Here is a 19,952-nt window from a genome sequence, read left to right as displayed (position 1 = left end):
TAGAAGGGGACAGATGGTGGCAGGGGAGCCCAGCGCAGGACCATCAGCCACATAAAGGTGCTGGTGGCCACAGATCCAGACCCAGGGCCCATGTGTCCATGGAGCCAACCAGCCTCTGCACAGACCAGTGGGGATGACTGTTTTCACAGTGTTGCCATCAGAAGCTCCCTCCAAAAATAAAACAAACCCCCCAGAAAAGTCAAAAAAGGAAAGAGCTTCCAGTTACCCTTTCCCGAAGGGCTCATTTTGGTCTCGCAGAACATGCAGCAGAAGAGCAGAAAGAGAGTGGGTACCACCACCAGCCCTCCTCGAGTGTGAGTCAAAGGCCAGCACCCTCCTCTGAGGACCTCGTGGCTGTCATGTGGATAATGTCCAAGGGTCTTTCTTTGCCCTAAGTAACTCCAAATGGGGACATGCAGTGTGGCTCCCCTGAGCTGGAACGCCAGGCTGAGGCGCCACTAACACAGAGCAGACAGGCAGCCCTTCCTAAGACGGATGCAGAACGGGCCTCCCTCTGCCCTATCGGAGCCCACTGCGGCTGCACTGAGGGGCGGAGCCGGGCAGCTCAGACTCTCAGAAAGGACACGAGGAGACAGCCCTTGCACCTGGCTCCAGTCCGTGCGTGCGTGGGGGTCAGGCGCCAGGAGTCAAAGGGGTGTCCAACAGAAAGCCTGTTTCTGAGGGTGAGTAAAGCTCCCCGAGAGGACGCTGGTACGTCAGCACACCTGTGGGGTGCCACGGTGAAGCCTCTCAAGCACAGAGGGACAGCAGAGACCCCACTGCAGCAGTCAGGAGGCAGCCTGTCACATTTATTTATTCCTACTCAACAGAACCCCAGAACACAGGAGCAACTCTGTACATCTCTAGAAACACAGCTAGCTCCAAAACAATAGAAATTTTAAACTACAAAAGATGAGTTGTATTCAGCAAATATAAAGAATAACTTTCGGCTGTGTCGTTCATCAGAATATTTACAGCGCCCAGTCGTGAGTTCAGATCTCGCCAGCCTCCTTCTCCTCCGACCTCCGAGGAGCCATCTTCCCGTTGGAGCTCTCCAGCCTCCAATCCGCAGCCCCCCGCTCGCTCCGCCCGTGCTCCCAGGACTCCTCCCTCGACGCCCGCTCTCTGGAGAACCTGGGAAACGGGAACCAGAGGCTCAGAGGAGGCTGGCGCTCCCCCTGGCTGGCTCCTCAGGTACCAACAACTTGGACCCTCAACACCGGGTCAGGGAAGGCCACGACCATCACACCTGGGGAGGACCCCCAGCAGGCCAGAGGGCAGCCAGGCCTGCCGTCTCATGCACAACGCATTGCATAAGGGAGTGTCAGGCAGCCACTAAAAAGTGATATTTGCAGAGACTACTAATAACAGGGAAAGCTTTCACTATAGTGTAAATGGAGCAAAGGAAAACACAACAGAAGTACACACGTGGAATATAATCCATTACATAAAAATACAATGGAAAAAAAGACTAAAATCAAGAATACCAAAGTGCTAACAGTGGTTGTCTCTGAATGTGACTATAAGTGGTGTTTTTTTTTTTCTTTCCTTAAAAACAATCAAACACCACCACCCCCCGCCCCACCCAACAAAGGTAAGCAGGCCTGGGCAGGACACAAGCCTCAGGGGCTCTGTGTATGCCAGTGACGGTGAGTTTGCAGGTGAGTTTGCAGCCCGAGTGCGGTAGGTCACCTGGTAGGGGCCCTGCCCACCTGTGCCCGTCACAGCCTCTCAACTGTCCTAGCCCTCAATCCACCTGCTGCTCTCAGCTCAGGGCTCCCCGTGCCAAGCCCAATTCACACCTCTCAAGCCCCAACACTCAGTCCTCCAGAGGCCCAGCCAGGCTCCTGGGCAGAAGCCCCAGCCCTGTCCCTACCAGGTGTGGCCAACGGGCCCTGACGACAGACCCCCAGCAGACCGTGGGAACACAAAGAGAAGGGGCTCACTCCTGGTTGCAGCTACTGAAGGAGTCAGAGTAGTTACTTGTATTTCGCACTCCGGTCCCTAGAAGCCCGGCGGTGGCCCCGGCTGTGGCTCCGGGAACGGCTGCGGTGGCGCCGGTGTCTGTCTCGGGACCGGGACCGGGACGACTTTCGGCGCTCTCTGGAGGTAGATCTTGACCGCCTCCGACGCCGGTCCCGGGAGCGTGACCTGCAGCAGATAACCAGAAAGGCTCTGAAGGCCGCGAGGGCCCCACCTGATGCCCCTCCACTCTCTGCAGGTTCTGCTCGATGCTTTACTGGTACGTCCCCTTTCCTTCCACAAATTTACAACTGAGGTTCACAATAGTCCCATTAGTTAACCTCTGGTCAAAAAAAATTATGGCCAGACCTTTCCCACCAATGCTTCCTGAAAACATCTTGCCAGGAATCTCCTGGCCACCCTGCAGGCCTCAGCTGTGCCCTCTGACCTTCCTTCTCATTGACAGTGGATCCCTCTCTTGCACTAAGGCCCAACCACCCCAACGATAGATGGGATTCAAGTCTCGCCCACGCCCCGTGCCCTTCACTGGCAGAGCCCTGCCCACCAGATAATCATCGTGAAGTTATAAAAGTTAGTTATTAAGAAAAATGCACATGGAAGAGGACACTTGACTGAGAATACTTTAATGGATCCGGAAACCTACCTCCTGCGATCTCTGGTTCTTGATCCAGACCTAAAACGGAAAAAAAGATGAACAATTTCCCAAAAACAGCTCCATGCCTCACATCTGAGGGAACGGGCCCCAAGTCCACAGGGTGAAGAAGGGTTGACTTCCCACAGAGACCTGCTACTTTCTAGCTGCTCGCTCATTCTCAGGCGGGAAGCCTGAGGTGTCAATGCTCATGGGATGAGACCCACCACCAACCCCCGGCTCCCAGCCACTTTGTGGCAGAAGGATAGGACCAGCACCCAGGGGCCAGATGCTGCACTGAGTTCAACAACTGACTCGGCAAAGTCTTTATAGTGGACACCAGCACAGCTATGCAGACAGTCACCAAACAGACGCAGGGCTGGGCAGGATCTAAAGTCACCAAAAGACGTGCAAGTTAAAGCAAAGCCTCAAGTTCCAACCACAGGTTCACTGCCGGGTGAGGGCTCCATGAGCTCCCTGGGAAATACTATACAACCGGCAGTCTAAGACATGCGCTTTATAAGGAGGTCTCATTTCATACCTGTTCTACAGCAGAAATTTACAAGATTGCCACCATGTGCTCAGGAGGAAGTGACAAAAGATACACCTGTGGCTGGAGGGTAATCTGATAAAGCCTCCTGGAAAGCAATTGTTGCAACACCTACCAATATTAATATACTAAACTCCTCTGTCTCAGGAATTCTAAGGAATTTTATAAAACACTCAAACATATACAAGGATGATCATTAGAATACTCATTCAAAACAGTTTTATAAAAACTTAGTCATCAGGGGCTGGCCCCGTGGCTTAGCGGTTAAGTGCCCATGCTCCGCTGCTGGCGGCTTGGGTTCGGATCCCAGGTGTGCACCGACACACCGCTTCTCCGGCCGTGTTGAGGCCGCGTCCCACATACAGCAACTAGAAGGATGTGCAGCTATAACATACAACTATCTACTGGGGCTTTGGGGGAAAAAATAAATAAATAAATAAATAAAAACTTAAAAAAAAAAAAAAAACTTAGTCATCAGAAAGTCAAATTTTTAAAAAGGATACGCAACAAGAGCAAAGACAAACAAGTGGGACTACATCAAACTAAAAAAGCTTCTGCACAGCAAAGGAAACCTAGGAAGAGGAGAAAATATTTGCAAATCATGTATCTGCTGAGGGGTTAATATCCAAAATCTATAAAGAACTGCTACAACTCAACAGAAAAAAAAAATCCAATTCAAAAATGGACAGAGAATCTGAACAGACATCTTTCCAAAAAAGATATACAGGCCCACAAAGATGCTCAAGATCACTAATCACCAGGAGATGCAAATCAAAAGCACCATGAGCTTCAGCTCACACACCTTAGAATGGCTACTATCAAAAAGAAAAGGGGCCAGCCCAGTGGCATAGCAGTTAAGTTCGCACTCTCCACTTCGGTGGCCTGGGGTTTGCCGGTTTGCATCCTGGGCACGGACCTACTCACTGCTCACCAAGCCATGCTGTGGCAGGGTCCCACACAGAGCAACTAGAAGGATGTACAACCTCACATACAACTATCTGCTGGGGCTTTGGGGAGAAAAAAGGAAAAAAAAAAAGGAGGAAGATGAGCAATCATGCTCAGGGCCAATCTTGCTAAAAAAAGACAAGAGATAAGTGTTGGCGAGCATGTGGAGAAAAGGGAACTCTCCACACTGCTGGTGGGAACGTAAATTGGTGCAGCCACTATGGAAAACAGTATGGAGGCTCCTCCAAAATTACAAATAGAACTACCTACATGATCCAGCAATTCCACTTCTGGGCATCTTTCTGAAGGAAATGAAATCACTATCTTGAATAGATATCTGCACCCCATGTTCACTGCAGCATTATTTGTAATAGCCAAAATATGGAAACCTAAGTGTCCACCGACGAATGAATGGATTAAAAAAAGTGGTACGTAGACGTAGACAGACAGACACACACACACACACACACTCTCAATGGAATATGCTTCAGCCATAAAAAAGACTGAAATACTGCCATTTGCAACAGCATGTACGGACCTTGAGGGCATTTATGCTACGCAAAGTCAGGCAGAAAGAGAAAGACAAACACAGGCACACCTTGGAGACTCTGTGGGTTCAGTTCCAGACTACTGCAATGAGGTGAGGACCGCAACAAAGTGAGTCACAGGCATGTCTGGGTTTCCCAGTGCTTATAAAAGTTATGTTTACACTGTACTGCAGTCTATTAAGTGTGCAGTAGCATTATGCCTCAAAAAATAATGTATGTACCTTAATTAAAAAAGACTTTAGGGCTGGCCCCGTGGCTTAGTGGTTAAGTTCGTGCGCTCCGCTACTGGCGACCCGGGTTCGGATCCCGGGCGTGCACCAATGCACCGCTTCTCCAGCCATGCTGAGGCCGCGTCCCACATACAGCAACTAGAAGGATGTGCAGCTATGACATACAACTATCTACTGGGGCTTTGGGGGTAAAAAAGGAGGAGGATTGGCAAAAGATGTTAGCTCAGAGCCGGTCTTCTTCGGTAAAAAGAGGAGGATTAGCATGGATGTTAGTTCAGGGCTGATCTTCCTCACAAAAAAAAGTAAAAAATAAATGTTAAAAAAAAAAAAGATTTTATTGCTAAAATACACTAACCATCATCTGAGCCTTCACTGAGTTGCACTCCTGCTGGTGGAGGATCTTGTAAAAAAACACAGTATCTGTGACACGCAATAAAGCGAAGCGCAATAAAATGAGGTACACCCGTGCCATATGATCTCACTCATGTGTGGGCGGGGGATGGGCCACAAAAAGGGCAGTGGATTATGACACACCATTGTAAGGGCACCGTGCAGCCATCAAGAGCACGCCTGCTGCGCGAAGATCTCGGAGATGAGTGAGGGTCCCACAAGTGCCCAAGCACAGACACACCCACCACGAGAGTGGTCTCTGTGTAAAAAGGGACTTGCTTGTTTTGCTTAATACATTTTTATACTGTCTGAATCTCTCTACAATCAGAATGTTAGATAATTAAAATAACAAAAGAAACACAAAAATACAATGAACATTTATTTGTCCTTTGTTAGCGAGGCACTCAAGAACTCCCTCAGGAAAGCCCAGTCTCTGGGCCTCTCAAGGACAATGAGCTTCGCCCAACAGGAGAGGGCAGTTACTCCTGGCTCCAGCCTCTTCCTAGAACTCCGAGCAGATTCAACGTCTCCACCGGATGTCTCTAAGGCATCTCAAACAGAATACGGCCAGAGACAAATTCTACTCCCCACATCCTCCTCACCCCAATACACTGCTCCCAGTCTTCCCACCTCCATAAGCGGCCATTCCAGGCCAGAAGCCATGAGGCCAGCTCCAGTGTCCCTTTGCAAGCCTCACGTCCGTCTACCAGCAAACACTATCAGCTCTACCCCCAGAAAACACCCAGACCGTTCCTGCCCTTACCTGGTTCAAACTGCCACCTCCTTCACCTGGACTCTCCCAGCCAGCTCCTCGCTGTTCTCACCGCCTCCATCCCGACCACCTCCACTTGTTCTCTACAGGGCAGGAGTCCTGCCCCTCCTCCACTGGCCCTGAGGCCCTCCCCTGGGGGATCGTGCCCACAGCAGGGCAGGCCAGTGTAACAGAGCAGGCTCCGGCGCCAGAGAATCACAGCTCCGGCCTGTCCTGTCTGCTAAGTGCTGCACCCACAGAAGTCAGGGTGCACTGGGGTCTTCTCCCCCTTCTTCTCTTCAGCCCTTGGGGGATCTGCACCTCTCTAGCTAAGAATCAGGTCTTCACAGCTGGGGACGGCCCTTCTCAGTGTTGCACAGCAGTGCACAGACAGGCCCTCCTGGGCCAGCCAAGACCTCGCTAACTGAACCAACTGCACATCTGTCATTTTTCTTCTAACAGCCAGATGGGGACTTGCGGACCTCCCTGTGACCAGCAACACTGCAGGGAGGGGGGAGGGGGGTGCCGGGGCTCACCTCCTGCTCAGTCGCTCCTCCCGCTCCCTCTCCTCTCTCCGCCTCAGTCGGTCCTGATTTCTCTTCTCCTGCTTTTCAGCCACAGTTTTCTAAATAAATGAAAAATTGGAAAATGAGAGAAGAGGAAGTTACACAAACTAGAGTGTGAATGTTGTTTAACAGAGCACCTTTCTGTGACCTCAGTGTTGGTAATTTAAAAATCTAGGAGAAACTCTTAGCAAACAGGAAAACAATCACTTCTAAAATTTCTTAAACAATGGAAAATGGAAAATATATGAAAATAATGCTTTATCATTACATTTTATAAATTCAGTGACAAACTGCATAGTCTAAGAGAGGCTGAGGCTGTACTTCTAAGTCAAAGGAAATTTATCACATTGCTTCAAATCTATCCAGAAAGTTAGTTTTGTACCCAAAGGAGACGCCACAAACTTTGTGTGTGTGTGTGTGAGAGGAAGATCAGCCCGGAGCTAACATCCGTGCTAATCCTCCTCTTTTTGCTGAGGAAGACTACTGGCTCTGAGCTAACATCTATTGCCAATCCTCCTCCCTTTCCGTCCCCCCCCACCAAAGCCCCAGTAGATAGTTGTATGTCATAGTTGCACATCCATCTAGTTGCTGTATGTGGGATGCGGCCTCAGCATGGCCGGAGAAGCGGTGCGTCGGTGCGTGCCCAGGATCCGAATCCGGGCCGCCAGTAGTGGCGCACGCACTTCACCGCTAAGCCACAGGGCCGGCCCGACGCCACAAACTTGATGGTGAAAGAGAACACATGTGTCTGACAAAACACACCCTGCTGCTGGTAGCAGCCTGTCCTCAGGGCGCTGCGCTGGCTTTAGCCCTGGCCTTGCGGAGGACAGCAGACCGGGGGAGGTGGGCCACGGACCCAACACAACTGGCGTTCAACACCAAGCTCAACACTTGACCCATTGGGCTTGGTCATGAATGCAACGGAAAAGCAAATGCAATAGGCAGAGGAGGCCTCGAGAAACCTCACGACTGGACCACTATCCACCCAGCTCAGCCAACAGCACTAGGTCCAGTCTAGGACCACATCACAGCACTAGTCCACACACTCCACCCCCAACATCCACCCAAAGCCTTTCGATGCCCCCATCTCTCTGCCAAGTTAAATGAAGCCCTGAGGGGAAGGAAGGAAAAGCCAGTGAGACAAAGGCTCAGCAGTCTTCTCACGCCCACGAAGGTGGGAAAGACAACCTTATGGGCCGGCCCCGTGTCTTAGCGGTTAAGTGCATGCGCTCTGCTACTGGCGGCCCGGGTTCGGATCCCAGGCGCGCACCGACACACCGCTTCTCCGGCCATGCTGAGGCCGCGTCCCACGTACAGCAACTAGAAGGATGTGCAACTATGACATACAACTATCTACTGGGGCTTTGGGGAGAAAAAGGGAAAAAAAGGAGGAGCGTTTGCAATAGATTTTTTTTTTTTTTAAATGCCAAGTGGCAATTCTCTATTTTTTTTTTTTTTTAGATTTTTATTTATTTATTTTTTCCCCCCAAAGCCCCAGTAGATAGTTGTATGTCATAGCTGCACATCCTTCTAGTTGCTGCACGTGGGACGCGGCCTCAGCATGGCCGGAGAAGCGGTGCGTCGGTGAGCTCCCGGGATCTGAACCCGGGCCACCAGCAACGCAGCGCGCGCACTTAACCGCTAAGCCATGGGGCCGGCCCTGCAATTGATGTTAGCTCAGAGCCGGTCTTCCTCAGCAAAAAGAGGATTAGCACGGATGTTAGCTCAGGGCTGATCTTCCTCACCAAAAAAAATAAAAGACGACCTTACACCTCAGTGCCAACTGGAGCCAGGCCCTCAGGAAGAGGGCACGGCAAGAATCGGGAGAGGCCGGCTCTCCTCCTCAGAGCACCCTCAAGGTGCGAGAGCCTTCCTGTCCGGCCCCTCCAGCTCTGCGCCTCCGACTGCACTCGTCCTGCGTCTGGAGCAGGCACAGAGGAAGGACAGGTTACGGTTAAGGGTGGAAGTTTCAGCACCTCAGCACCATGGACACTCTTCCTAAAGCAGATCTGACCAAGCCCAGGACTGTGGGGTGGCATCATCTCCTTTCCAAACCCCCCCTACTCTCTAAACACTATCCTCCTCCACCTGACAGACAAGGCCTTGCTCTCCCCAGCCTGCATCTACCTCGGTGAGTGAACACGAGGTGTGAACACCTCTGGGACACCGTGAGTGAAGCCATCTCTGATTAGAGCACAGAACTCCCACCCTCCTTATCACTACGAGGTGTACTTTCAAGTACATTTTCTGTTAGTTTAATAGCTATTTATCAAAACCTATAACATATTTGTGTTGTTTTGGTCAACTATATACTGCTCATAACTGCAATAAAACATGTTCTCTAGATCAAATTAAGTTCTTAAGATTTCAGGGAAAAACTTTCAATATATTCACGTTTCTGATGCAGAGATACGCGTTAAGAAAAAAATAAAAGACTTGCACGTATAAAAATATTAGGACAAAATTATGGGGTGACATGGGATGGAAATGCAATTTAAAGGAGAAATGGGAATGTGACACTTCCAACTACTAAAGAACATATTTTTAATGAGGATGGTAGTGGACACCACCAAGTCGTTATTTAAATTCTACTGGCTACATATAAAATATTTTGATATCTTTTATGCCCATAAAAACTTTTATGAAAAAATTTCCAATTTAAGAATGTGTAACAAAGTGTGTCAGGTTTCAAAACTCTATTGGGAACACTGGAACAAAACGTTTCAATACCAGCGGTTGAGGCTCCCTCTCCTATCGCAGAGCTCTGCCACCTGCTACTCCGCCCTGGAGGCACACAGGGCTATCAGTCCTGATTATCCTCCAGTGCCATATGCCTGTCCTTCCACCAGACTTCGGGTGTCTGGAGGGAAGGCCTGCATATTGCCCAACATCCCAACCCAGCAGTCCGAGTATGCAGCAGGGAAGACTCCGTCAGTTTGAAGAACGACAATTCAAAGTATCTGAAACATGTTCACCCTCCTTCTCAGCATTCCATACCCAAGATGTCAAATTTTTTAGAGCCTAATCCAGAAAAACAAGGAGCCTTGAGGAAGGGACAGACGTGGCCAGGGATAGAGGTGGGCTATCAGACAAACCCCATCAGGGCTGGCCCTATGGCCTAGTGGTTAAGTTTGGCGCGCTCCGCTTCAGTGGCCCAGGTTCAGTTCCTGGGCGCCAACCTACACCACTCGTCGGCAGCCATGCTGTGGCAGTAACCCATATACAAAATAGAGGAAGACTGGCACAGATGTTAGCTCATGGCGAATCTTCCTCAGCAAAAAAAAAGAAAAAGAAAAAAGAAAAAGAAAAACCTCATCACTTTTTCATCCTTCTGAGGCTCAAAAGCAAGGACCAGGATGTGAGATCTTCTGTCTAGCCTAACCACTCTCCACACATCTGTCGCCTCTGTCCAAGGAGAAAAACTAGAGGCTTCTGGTTCTTTCCCATCTCCAAAAATAAGTTATTTCAGAGACGTGTAAGAGCTGTCTGTACCCTGAGACTAGACTCAGCCATCTTCTTCTGAACAAGGCGTGCAGACTAAATAAACACCCAAGGCCCCTTTGGATTCTGAGATCTTAGGTCTCTTGTGAGAACAAAGTGATGAAATTTGAGTATTTCACTAAAAAACTCAAGACATGTTCTTAGAGAGGATTAGAACACAAGGTTTTCTAGAAATAAAGAAATGTAAAGACGATCACGAGACTTCTCATGTTTCTCCAGAAACACAATACGTTACCGTACCCTCAACTGATCAAGCTTCTCGCGGATCTGAATGAACCCTAAGTGTAACTTGCCCCCGAAGTGGTCTGCAAGACGACGGTCATTGTCATGGAGACCAAGGTAGGCTGAACAGACCTCGCAGACTCGCAGCTTCTGCTGTTGGAAACTGGATGCAGGCATGGAATTCCTGTACTCTTCCTGGAGAACGGGAATAGAGCAATGATAGTGAGCTAGGCAGAACTGCCACCAAATATTTGATTCCCAAAAAGGAAACAGCTGAAAAGACTACAGAGGTTACTTTTAAATAAATAAAAACTAGATTGTTTACAAAGCCTCAGGTTTTTGTAATCAATTCAATTTAGAATCAACTAACAGACATGGTTTCGATGCCACAAAGAATTCAAAACACGCAGACAAGCAGGATGCTGTGTGTTCCCAGAGGCCGGCAGGGAAGACAGGTCTCTGCTATGCACAGTGGAGAGCTCTGTGAGGACCAGAGAAGCAAGAAGGGAGAATCTTCCAACAGGGGCCTTCAAAAAAAACACAAATCAAATAAACAAGCAAAACACACAGCTATCCATGGAGACTGTGTCCCAATGTCCAGGACACTGTATCCCAAAGCAGCCCCAAAAGTTAAAGTTTGGATGGACAAATACATTAGAGACTCTCTTCAAAGGAGAAAGTTTGCACAACAGAATGGAACAAAAGACACTCCCTCCTGCAGCCTCCACGGTCCGAGTGCAACCACAAGAACCCACTTGCTCAGCCTCAAGGCATAATACTAGCAATACACAGGCAAACAAGCAGGAAATGGTTGACTGCTGCTTGTGCTCAAGTTAAAGATGCGCCTTCAAAGCCCAGGTTTAAGAAATGCCTTCCAGGCCAGCCCGGTGGCCTAGCGGTTAAGTGTGCGCACTTCACTACTGGCGGCACAGGTTTGGATCCCAGGCGCGCACCGACACACCGCTTCTCCGGCCATGCCGAGGCCGCGTCCCACGTACAGCAACTAGAAGTATGTGCAACTATGACATACAACTATCTACTGGGGCTTGGGTGAAAAAAAAGGAGGAGGATTGGCAACAGATGTTAGCTCAGAGCCGGTCTTCCTCAGCAAAAAGAGGAGGATTGGCATGGGTGTTAGCTCAGGGCTGATCTTCCTCTCACACACACACAAAAAAACTGCAAACAGAGCTGTGAAAAATAAGTCCAATAAAATCTGCCTTTAAAAAAAAAAAAAAAGAAATGCATTCCAATAGTCATTCATCCTTATTTAAAGGAGACCTGAATCAGGGCCGGCCCCGTGGCTTAGCGGTTAAGTGCGCGCACTCCGCTGCTGGCGGCCCAGGTTCAGATCCCGGGTGCACACCGACGCACCGCTTCTCTGGTCATGCTGAGGCCGCGTCCCACATATAGCAACTAGAACGATGTGCAACTATGACATACAACTATCTACTGGGGCTTAGGGGAGAAAAAAGGAGGAGGATTGGCAATAGATGTTAGCTCAGAGCCGGTCTTCCTCAGCAAAAAGAGGAGGATTAGCATGGATGTTAGCTCCAGGGCTGATCTTCCTCACAAAAAATAAATAAATAAATAAATAAAGGAGCCCTGAATCTAAGTACGCTCCCACTAACTCACACATTCAAAACATTCCCTACAAAACGCAAATTAAAAGAAGATACCACGCCACTCTCACTAAACTGTCAAAGACACAGAAAAACAGGCACTCTCACACTGCTAGTAGAAGCCTACGTTGCTAAACAATTAACGTGGAGGTAATTTATAATCTATCTGTGACAGCAGAACATGTATGCACCATTACCAGAAACTCTCCTTCCAGGTGTCTGTCCCAGAAAACTCTCACACACGCACCAGCAGACGAGCGCAAGGACACTCATTGTGGAACTGTCTGTAAAGACGAGAAACCACCAATAACCTAGAAAACCACCAGTGGACAGTCACGTGTTCATCAGACGGACTCCTACAGCAGTAGACTGATGGAGCAGATCCATATGTAGCAACCTGGGGACATCTCAACACCACACTGAGGGAAAAAAGCGAGAGGAGACCAGACTGCACAGAGGGCAGCACCGACGGAAGATTCTTCAAATGCACAGAGCACAACACACACACACTCTCTCTCATGGGCACACACGTGTCAAGTATGGGACAGGACTGAAGATTATGTGGAATGCACACGTATGCCTGCCTCTGGGGACGGAGATAGATAACTGAGATTAGTGAGGGGAAACACTGGGAACTTGAATTTCCCTTATAATATGCTACATCTTTTATTAAAAGAAAAAAAAAACAAAAAACCTTAAGCAAAAGTGATAAATGTGGTGGGTACACAGATATTTGTGATATTAGTCTGTCCCTTTCTGTAGTTTTGAAACTTTGAATGCCACCCTCTAATATCTTTCAAAATAAATTCTCAGGGGCCAGCCCCGTGGCTTAGCAGTTAAGTGTGCACGCTCCGCTACTGGCGGCCCAGGTTCGGTTCCCAGGCGCGCACCGATGCACCGCTTCTCCGGCCATGCTGAGGCCGCGTCCCACATACAGCAACTAGAAGGATGTGCAACTATGACATACAACTATCTACTGGGGCGTTGGGGGGGGGGGGGAGGAGGAGGGGGGGCCGGCCCCGTGGCTTGGCAGTTAAGTGCGCGCGCTCCGCTGCTGGCAGCCTGGGTTCGGATCCCGGGCGCGCACTGACGCACCGCTTCTCCCACCATGCTGAGGCCGCATCCCACATACAGCAACTAGAAGGATGTGCAGCTATGACATACAACTGTCTACTGGGGCTTTGGGGGAATAAATAAATAAATAAATAAAATTAAAAAAAAAAAAAAAAAAGGAGGATTGGCAATAGATGTTAGCTCAGAGCCGGTCTTCCTCAGCAAAAAAAGAGGAGGATTGGCATGGATGTTAGCTCAGGGCTGATCTTCCTCACAAAAAAATAAATAAATAAATTAATTAAATAAATTCTCAGTGAAAAAAGCCAATCCCAAATGGTTATGTGCTGCATAATCCCATTTACATAACATTCTGGAAATGACCAAAATATAGAAACAGAGGACAGATTAGTGGTTGTCAGGATCAGAGAAGTGGGTGCAGCTCTAAGAGGACAAGAGGAGGGATTCTGCACTGACAGATGCTCTGTATCTTGACTGTAGCAGCATCAATATCCTTGCTGTGCTACTGAGCTATAGTTTTACAAGATGTTACCATTGGGGGAAACTGGGTAAAGAGTACACAGTATCTCTCTGTATTGTCTCTTTTTTTGTGTGAGGAAGATCAGCCCTGTGCTGACACCTGCCAATCCTCCCCCTTTTTTTGCTGAAAAAGACTGGCCCTGGGCTAACATCCGTGTGCATCTTCTTCCACTTTATATGGGATGTCGCCACAGCATGGCTTGCCAAGCAGTGTGTCGGTTCACACCCAGGATCTGAACCAGTGAACCCCGGGCCGCTGCAGTGGAGCACGTGCACCTAACCTCTTGCGCCACTGGGCCGGCCCCTGTATTCTCTCTTAAGACTACTGAATACTTACTTGCCTGCTACTCAGAATAGAAAGGACCCCACAGGTGCCACACCACCACAGAGACCAGCACTGCCGAGCCCTCCCCCACATCATCCCATCCTGCCTGGTGGTTTTAAGGAACTGGTGCTGTCTCCTGGGGGTACTCACAGTGATGGGGATGTGGAACAATGGCCAGGGTGAGGATGCTAGGAGTCCTGGGCATGAACGGCCATGTGCACCACATTCTGCTCCTGTTTTGGCCATCTGCAGACATCCATGTGGTGAATCCCATATCTACAACTATGTACAAATCTCTGAGCCATACAACGGGTTTCTGGTGTCTGCTCTGCTCTTCAAAGGAGGAAGGGCCAGGCCTCAGGGTGTGCTAAGAGGCTACAGAGCTTCCCCTGACTCGGACCTTTCTGGGGAGCTGTCAGCATCCCAGGAAACCTGACACTGTTCTACACGTAAACACAAGTTTTCCATTTAAGTAGACAGGAGTTTAGATCCGGGGTAAGGATTTATACACAGGACTCATATTTACATAAATATATAAGGATTTGTATCCCGTGCAAAATGCTGGATTTAAATAGACACCCAACTTCCCAGAAATGGAACTACTCTAGAAACCAAGGAACAAGTCATACCACCACGGCAATGCCACTCAACGAATTTGAGTCACAAACACCACCCGCAACTGTCACACTCAAGACTCCATTTGTCTTTTAGTGTGATCATATCTAAACTATCAGATTTGGGGCCAGCCCCATGGCTTAGCTGTTAAGTGCGCGTGCTCCGCTACTGGTGGCCCGGGTTCAGACCCCGGACGCGCACCGACGTACTGCTTCTCCGGCCACGCTGAGGCTGCGTCCCACATACAGCAACTAAAAGATGTGCAACTATAACATACAACTATCTACTGGGGCTTTGAGGAGAGAAAAAAAAAAAGGACGAGGATTGGCAACAGATGTTAGCTCAGAGCCGGTCTTCCTCAGCAAAAAGAGGATTGGCATGGATGTTAGCTCAGGGCTGATCTTCCTCACACACACACACACACACACACACACACACACTAAATAAATAAACAAACAATGAGATTTGTACTGTGAATTCTTTTCTCTTCTCTCTCCTTTAGGTTCAAAAATGGATTACACCGTCTACAAATGTCACTGAGGAGGGTGTTGGTCTGCCAGGGGCGGGAAGCACTATCTCAGCCCCATGTTCTGACAAGCGAGTTGACCTGAACTCCGGCCCACACTGGCCCATGGAAGGCAGTCCACAAGGCCCCACCTTGAGTAACCCTACAGCTCTGTCTCTTTACTTGTCTCTGCCTCAGCGGGCACTGCGCTAACACACACACCCGCTGGCACTACACATGCATTCAGTTAGTTACTACTGAGCTCCAGACACCATGCCGAGCGGCGGGTCCAGTGATGACCCAAACCAGGCCTGCCCCAGGGTCTCCTCATCTCCACCCAGCCTCCCTGTCCCTACTATTCTGATAACCTTCTCAGTCTGTGGGTCTCAGCAAAGGGGCATGCCAGGGTCACCCTACCCTACCTGGAGACCCCCTGCAACCCAAAGTCACTCTCAAACTCAGACTCCATTTCTTTTGAGCACCTACCTTATCTGAACGAATCTTATCCATCTGTTCACATTCCCTTCTTTCTGCACCTCTCCCCACTCCAACACCCTCTTCATGAGGAGGGCCTCTGCTGGCTTGCTCACAACTAGAAAAGTGCCTGGCACACCGCTAGAGCTGAGTGAGCATTTACTAAAGGAACAGACCACCACTGTCTCCCTCTGCCCCTACCATTTCTAATATTCTCGAAGCCTACAGGAGCCACCTCCAATTCCTGCGGTGAGGATCTGAGAACTAGAGGGTCTCCACCGAATATAATAACCTAGGAAGAAAACGACTGTCCTTCACTCAGTTTCTCCACCACACTGCCAGTGCGTCCTGGCCTGGCGCCCCAGTTGACACCACCTGGATGCTACTCCTAATCCACACAGGGTCTCTCTATAGGTTTCATTCTGTACAGCAATCTGCATACAATTCTGGCTCAGTCACACAAGCTGAATAACCACAGCCCACCAACTCCCTAGGGAGCCAGAGGAACAGAGAGCAACACAGGTCTCTAGGGGACCTGTGACAGGAGGTGCTCACTACTACACTACTACACTGCGTCTACGATACGCAGGACTGTGCTCTACACGTGGGAATTATGCTCAGGGCCGGCAAGCGACTGGTCCGACGTCACAAAGGGGTCCCAGAGAGCAGAGCAAAGATACAAACCGAAGTGTGTATCAACTCTAAATTCTGTGATCCTGCCAATATACCCAATTTCCAACTCCTTCCCAATATTCAAAATATCCCAATATTCAAAAAATGGAGGAATGGCTTAATTTTAGCCCAAATGGTCAACTCTCCAGAGTTACTAAGTTTCCTCTTTCTCTAAGACGTTTTTCTCACCAACCTCAGCTTCCTTTTTCTTTGTGCGGACTTTCTCCACTTCCATAAGAATCTTCTGGGATTCATCCACATTCCCTTCGGCTCCTAGCTGCTCAGCTTTAGCAAGAAGTTTCCCTATTTCTTCATTCAATTCATGTACTTTTTCTGCCTAGGGGAGAAACAAACAATCAGATAAGCATTCATCTAAAAACCAAAAATTTTTAATGCCAAGTAAATGAGCGTTTCTCTTGTTGCATTTCTGGTCTGTTACACTGAAAATAAACTGAACATCCCAAGACCCTGGCTGTACCACACGCGGACTGTAACAACTATGACATCCTATTGCCATCACTGAGACTCTTACCGTAAACTAAACCTACGCACCGCGTTCTAATTAAAACAGTAGCATCTCTCACTTCCAAAATGGTTGCAAGGATGATCATGTTGGTCATTTTCTAGGCTGTCTCTTTTTATGTCCCCTCTCTCAGTTCAATCTTCTGGGTAGGGGTAATAAAACGTCTAGGTTTAAATGCATAAACTGGGGCCGGCCCAATGGTGCAGCGGTTAAGTGCACGCCCTCCGCTCCGGCAGCCAGGGGTTTGCCGGTTCGGATCCCGGGCTTGCACAGACTCACCACTTGTCAGGCTATGTTGTGGTGGCGTCCCACATAAAGTGGCAGAAGATGGGCACGGATGTTAGCCCAGAGCCAATCTTCCTCAGCAAAAAAGAGGAGGATTGGCATCGGATGTTAGCTCAGGGCTGATCTTCCTCACACACACACAAAAAATAAATAAAAATATAAATGCATAAACTTATACTGTTAGCAAAATGCCTAATTATTGGGATTTACTTTCAGAAATAAAACAACACCTTTGCTCCAGTTAACAATTGCATGTATCCTAAGAAGCACTTTTACAAAACTAAAAGGAGACAAGAATGAAGAGACTCAGCTCCACCAGAGGGGGCACAGAATAGGAAGGCAGCTGACACTCAGGCCAATTCACACCAATCAACCTCCTTCACTCCACGACGTGAATGCTCCACAGTTTAACGAACTCCCTAATTTTTCCCCATTTCCTGTTTTATGTGGGGATGTAAAAAAACAAAATTTAAAAAACATGTACGGTGGGAGGAGGGACAGAGGTAGTAGCTCCTGGGGACTAAGAGCGGGCTGACAGCCTTCCCTCCTTCCTAGGAATACCCAGGGTGGTGAGTACTGTCCACCCGAGATACAAAAGCAGGCCTCATGGCGACCTGTTAGCCTGTCGGCAGCCCAGTTTCTACAAGACAGTAATTGGTACCAAAACTTGAGGCGAAAGCCTCCCAGGCGTACCTTTGCAGACACTTCCGCACTGATCTCCTCCTGCGTCTCTGCCAGCCGCTTCTTGGCAAGCTCAGTTCTCCGATCACACTCAGCGATAAAGGACTCCAAATGATCCATCGCCTAGCTCAGGAGAAGCAGAGAGCTATGATCAATTACGTGTACCGTCTCGGAACCCATTGGTTTGATAGGAAATACACTCCTGGGTTGGTTTCTTAAAGCCTGTAGGTTGAGTGGGAAGATCTTAAACTACACTACAGCCAACACATCCATAATCACATTAAATCAAGGGGCTTTGTTAAACCAAATCATCATTCAGAAGCATGGTCTTCTCATCTGATTTATTTATTTTCAAAATTTGTAAAAGGACCCCCAACCCTCAGTAACATTTCCAAGAAAATTTTGAGGAAAATTACAACACTTGGCCATAATGAGCAGTGTTCTGAGACTATTGTTGGAGCCCTCTTCTGGTGAGTGGTGGGAGGTGCAGATGATGTACTCACTGGTCTTTGTGAGCCACGTAAATATTATTCCCTCAGTGCTGAGGGTAGAGTTCCCCCTTCCACCTCAAAACAAAACAATAGAAAAAGATTACTGAGAGCTGTCAATACGTTCAGTTATTGCCTACTGTCTAACGTAGCAGGAAAACGGGTTACTACTTACCCAAAGAGATAAAGGAAAATAAACTCTAGAAATCTAATTGCTTACTCTGAAAAGAGTTGGTGGTAAACAACAATACACAAATTAATAAGCTGTCACATAAGCTAAGCAGTTTATCTGCCATAACTAGTCAAAGGCCCCAACATAACTTCACATAAACATACAAACAGGACATCACTTTTCCAACTGTCAGGCTATGGCCAGCACCCACGAGTCAGCTTGCTCATGTTGGCATCATGTTAAGTATGACAGCAAGTGATTTTATAGCAGTGGATGAGAGGATTAGTATGATTCATCACAAAAAAGAGAGAAAATTTTGGGCGGAGATGGTAATAACGCAGGTCAAAGTTACGTCAACAGACCAAGAGGTGATTATCCATGTCCCCTACCCCACCCCCACCCCCAAGATGGCCAGGAGAGAGGAGGTCAGCTGTTAGGAAAGCACTCCACAAGGGTCAGCATGACACTTGAACGGACAGTAGGGACACTGGAGAGGATTACAGTCACTTGCAGAAATCCTAAATACTCTTCAAATAAATGCACCTTTGGGAGTAGGTCAAGACAGGGAAGAGGCTCTGTGATGGTGCCAAGTCCACCAGGGACACTGGAGAAAGACTAAAGCATCATCATCCACTGAGCCCAACTCCCAGATTTCACTCCACAATTTCGGAATTCAGGACCTTTCCTGTCGTTGGTCATCCAAATATACTCTGATAAACATTTCACTATGTTCAAATCAATCAGAAAAGCAAATGATTGGTATTTGCTTGCCTGCAAGCACTGTACTTCCTGGAAAGATGTCGAGTTGACCAGCTCTGCTGACAGCATCGGGACTCACCAGGAAGGAAGTGCCAGTGTACAGGCCACGCACCACCTGTGCTCACCTGGGACGACAGCTCCTAACAGACCAGCCTGAGATGGCCAGGTTCACCCACACATAGGCACCGAGACTCTGGTGTGGAGTCCTCTACTGTGTGCCCAAAGAGAGCGCTCTCACAGCTGAGACAGACCCAGGGCCCCACTCGTCAGGCTCAAGTGGGAAACAGACACCTGACACCCTGCCCGTACCTTTACCAATCAAAGCAACTGCCTGTATCTTAAGCAGAATCCAAATTGGCTACAGATTCAGGCAGCTGATAAGCTAAAAACTAAATGGTAAACTTCATCACACAGAATAGGCAGACCGCAGAGATGTCTTTTAACTGCCACATTCTTTAAAGGATGGCTCTGCATCCTACTGCCCTTTCTTCTTCAATGTGCTTCTCAATTTCGGGTTGGTTCCTAAATCAAAGAGCAGGGTTAAATGATTAAAAAGAAAGGTAATCGAGGGGGTGGTCTGGTGGCCTAGTGGTTAAGTATGGCCGACTCCACTACGGTGGCCATTCAGTTCTCAGGTGCAGACCTATATCACCTGCCAGCAGCCAGGCTGTGGCAGTGACCCACATACAAAATAGAGGAAGACTGGCAACAGACATTAGCTCAGGGCGAATCTTCCTCACCAAAAAAAAAAAAAAAAAAAAACCAGGTAATCAAGCCTAAAAATTAAGTCGTAATCACAACCTACCACTTACTAGAAAGTCATCCAACTTCTATAACTCAAGGGTGGTGTGACAGAACATGAACCACTAAGCGTCCCTGAGCACTGTGCTGGTACACAGGTCTCACCACACACGCAAGACTGCCTGC

At 48.5% G+C, this 19,952-nt stretch overlaps 1 protein-coding gene across 5 annotated transcripts in view; it reads right to left on the bottom strand.

Annotated features, from left to right (window-relative positions):
* Positions 1-788: 788 nt before the first annotated feature.
* LUC7L (LUC7 like) overlaps positions 789-19,952 on the bottom strand; it is a 35,346-nt gene continuing 16,182 nt past the window's right edge. For 3 of the 5 annotated variants that reach the window (XM_058570512.1, XM_058570508.1, XM_058570509.1), the window contains 7 exons: positions 17,619-17,729; positions 16,311-16,454; positions 10,336-10,512; positions 6,565-6,653; positions 2,627-2,656; positions 1,984-2,151; positions 789-1,134 (listed from right to left, as the gene is read on the bottom strand). In XM_058570512.1, coding sequence (XP_058426495.1) covers positions 993-1,134; positions 1,984-2,151; positions 2,627-2,656; positions 6,565-6,653; positions 10,336-10,512; positions 16,311-16,454; positions 17,619-17,729 — 861 coding nt within the window. In that variant the 3' untranslated portion in view covers positions 789-992. Of the gene's footprint in view, positions 1,135-1,946; positions 2,152-2,626; positions 2,657-6,564; positions 6,654-10,335; positions 10,513-16,310; positions 16,455-17,618; positions 17,730-19,952 lie in introns of all 5 variants that reach the window. The other 2 variants (XM_058570510.1, XM_058570511.1) reach the window with 2 other exon arrangements.

This window comes from Diceros bicornis, chromosome 26, assembly GCF_020826845.1.
Source record: "Diceros bicornis minor isolate mBicDic1 chromosome 26, mDicBic1.mat.cur, whole genome shotgun sequence".
Taxonomy (NCBI): domain Eukaryota; kingdom Metazoa; phylum Chordata; class Mammalia; order Perissodactyla; family Rhinocerotidae; genus Diceros; species Diceros bicornis.
Note: the sequence above shows the minus strand (reverse complement) of the source record. Positions and strands in the feature narration are given on the sequence as shown.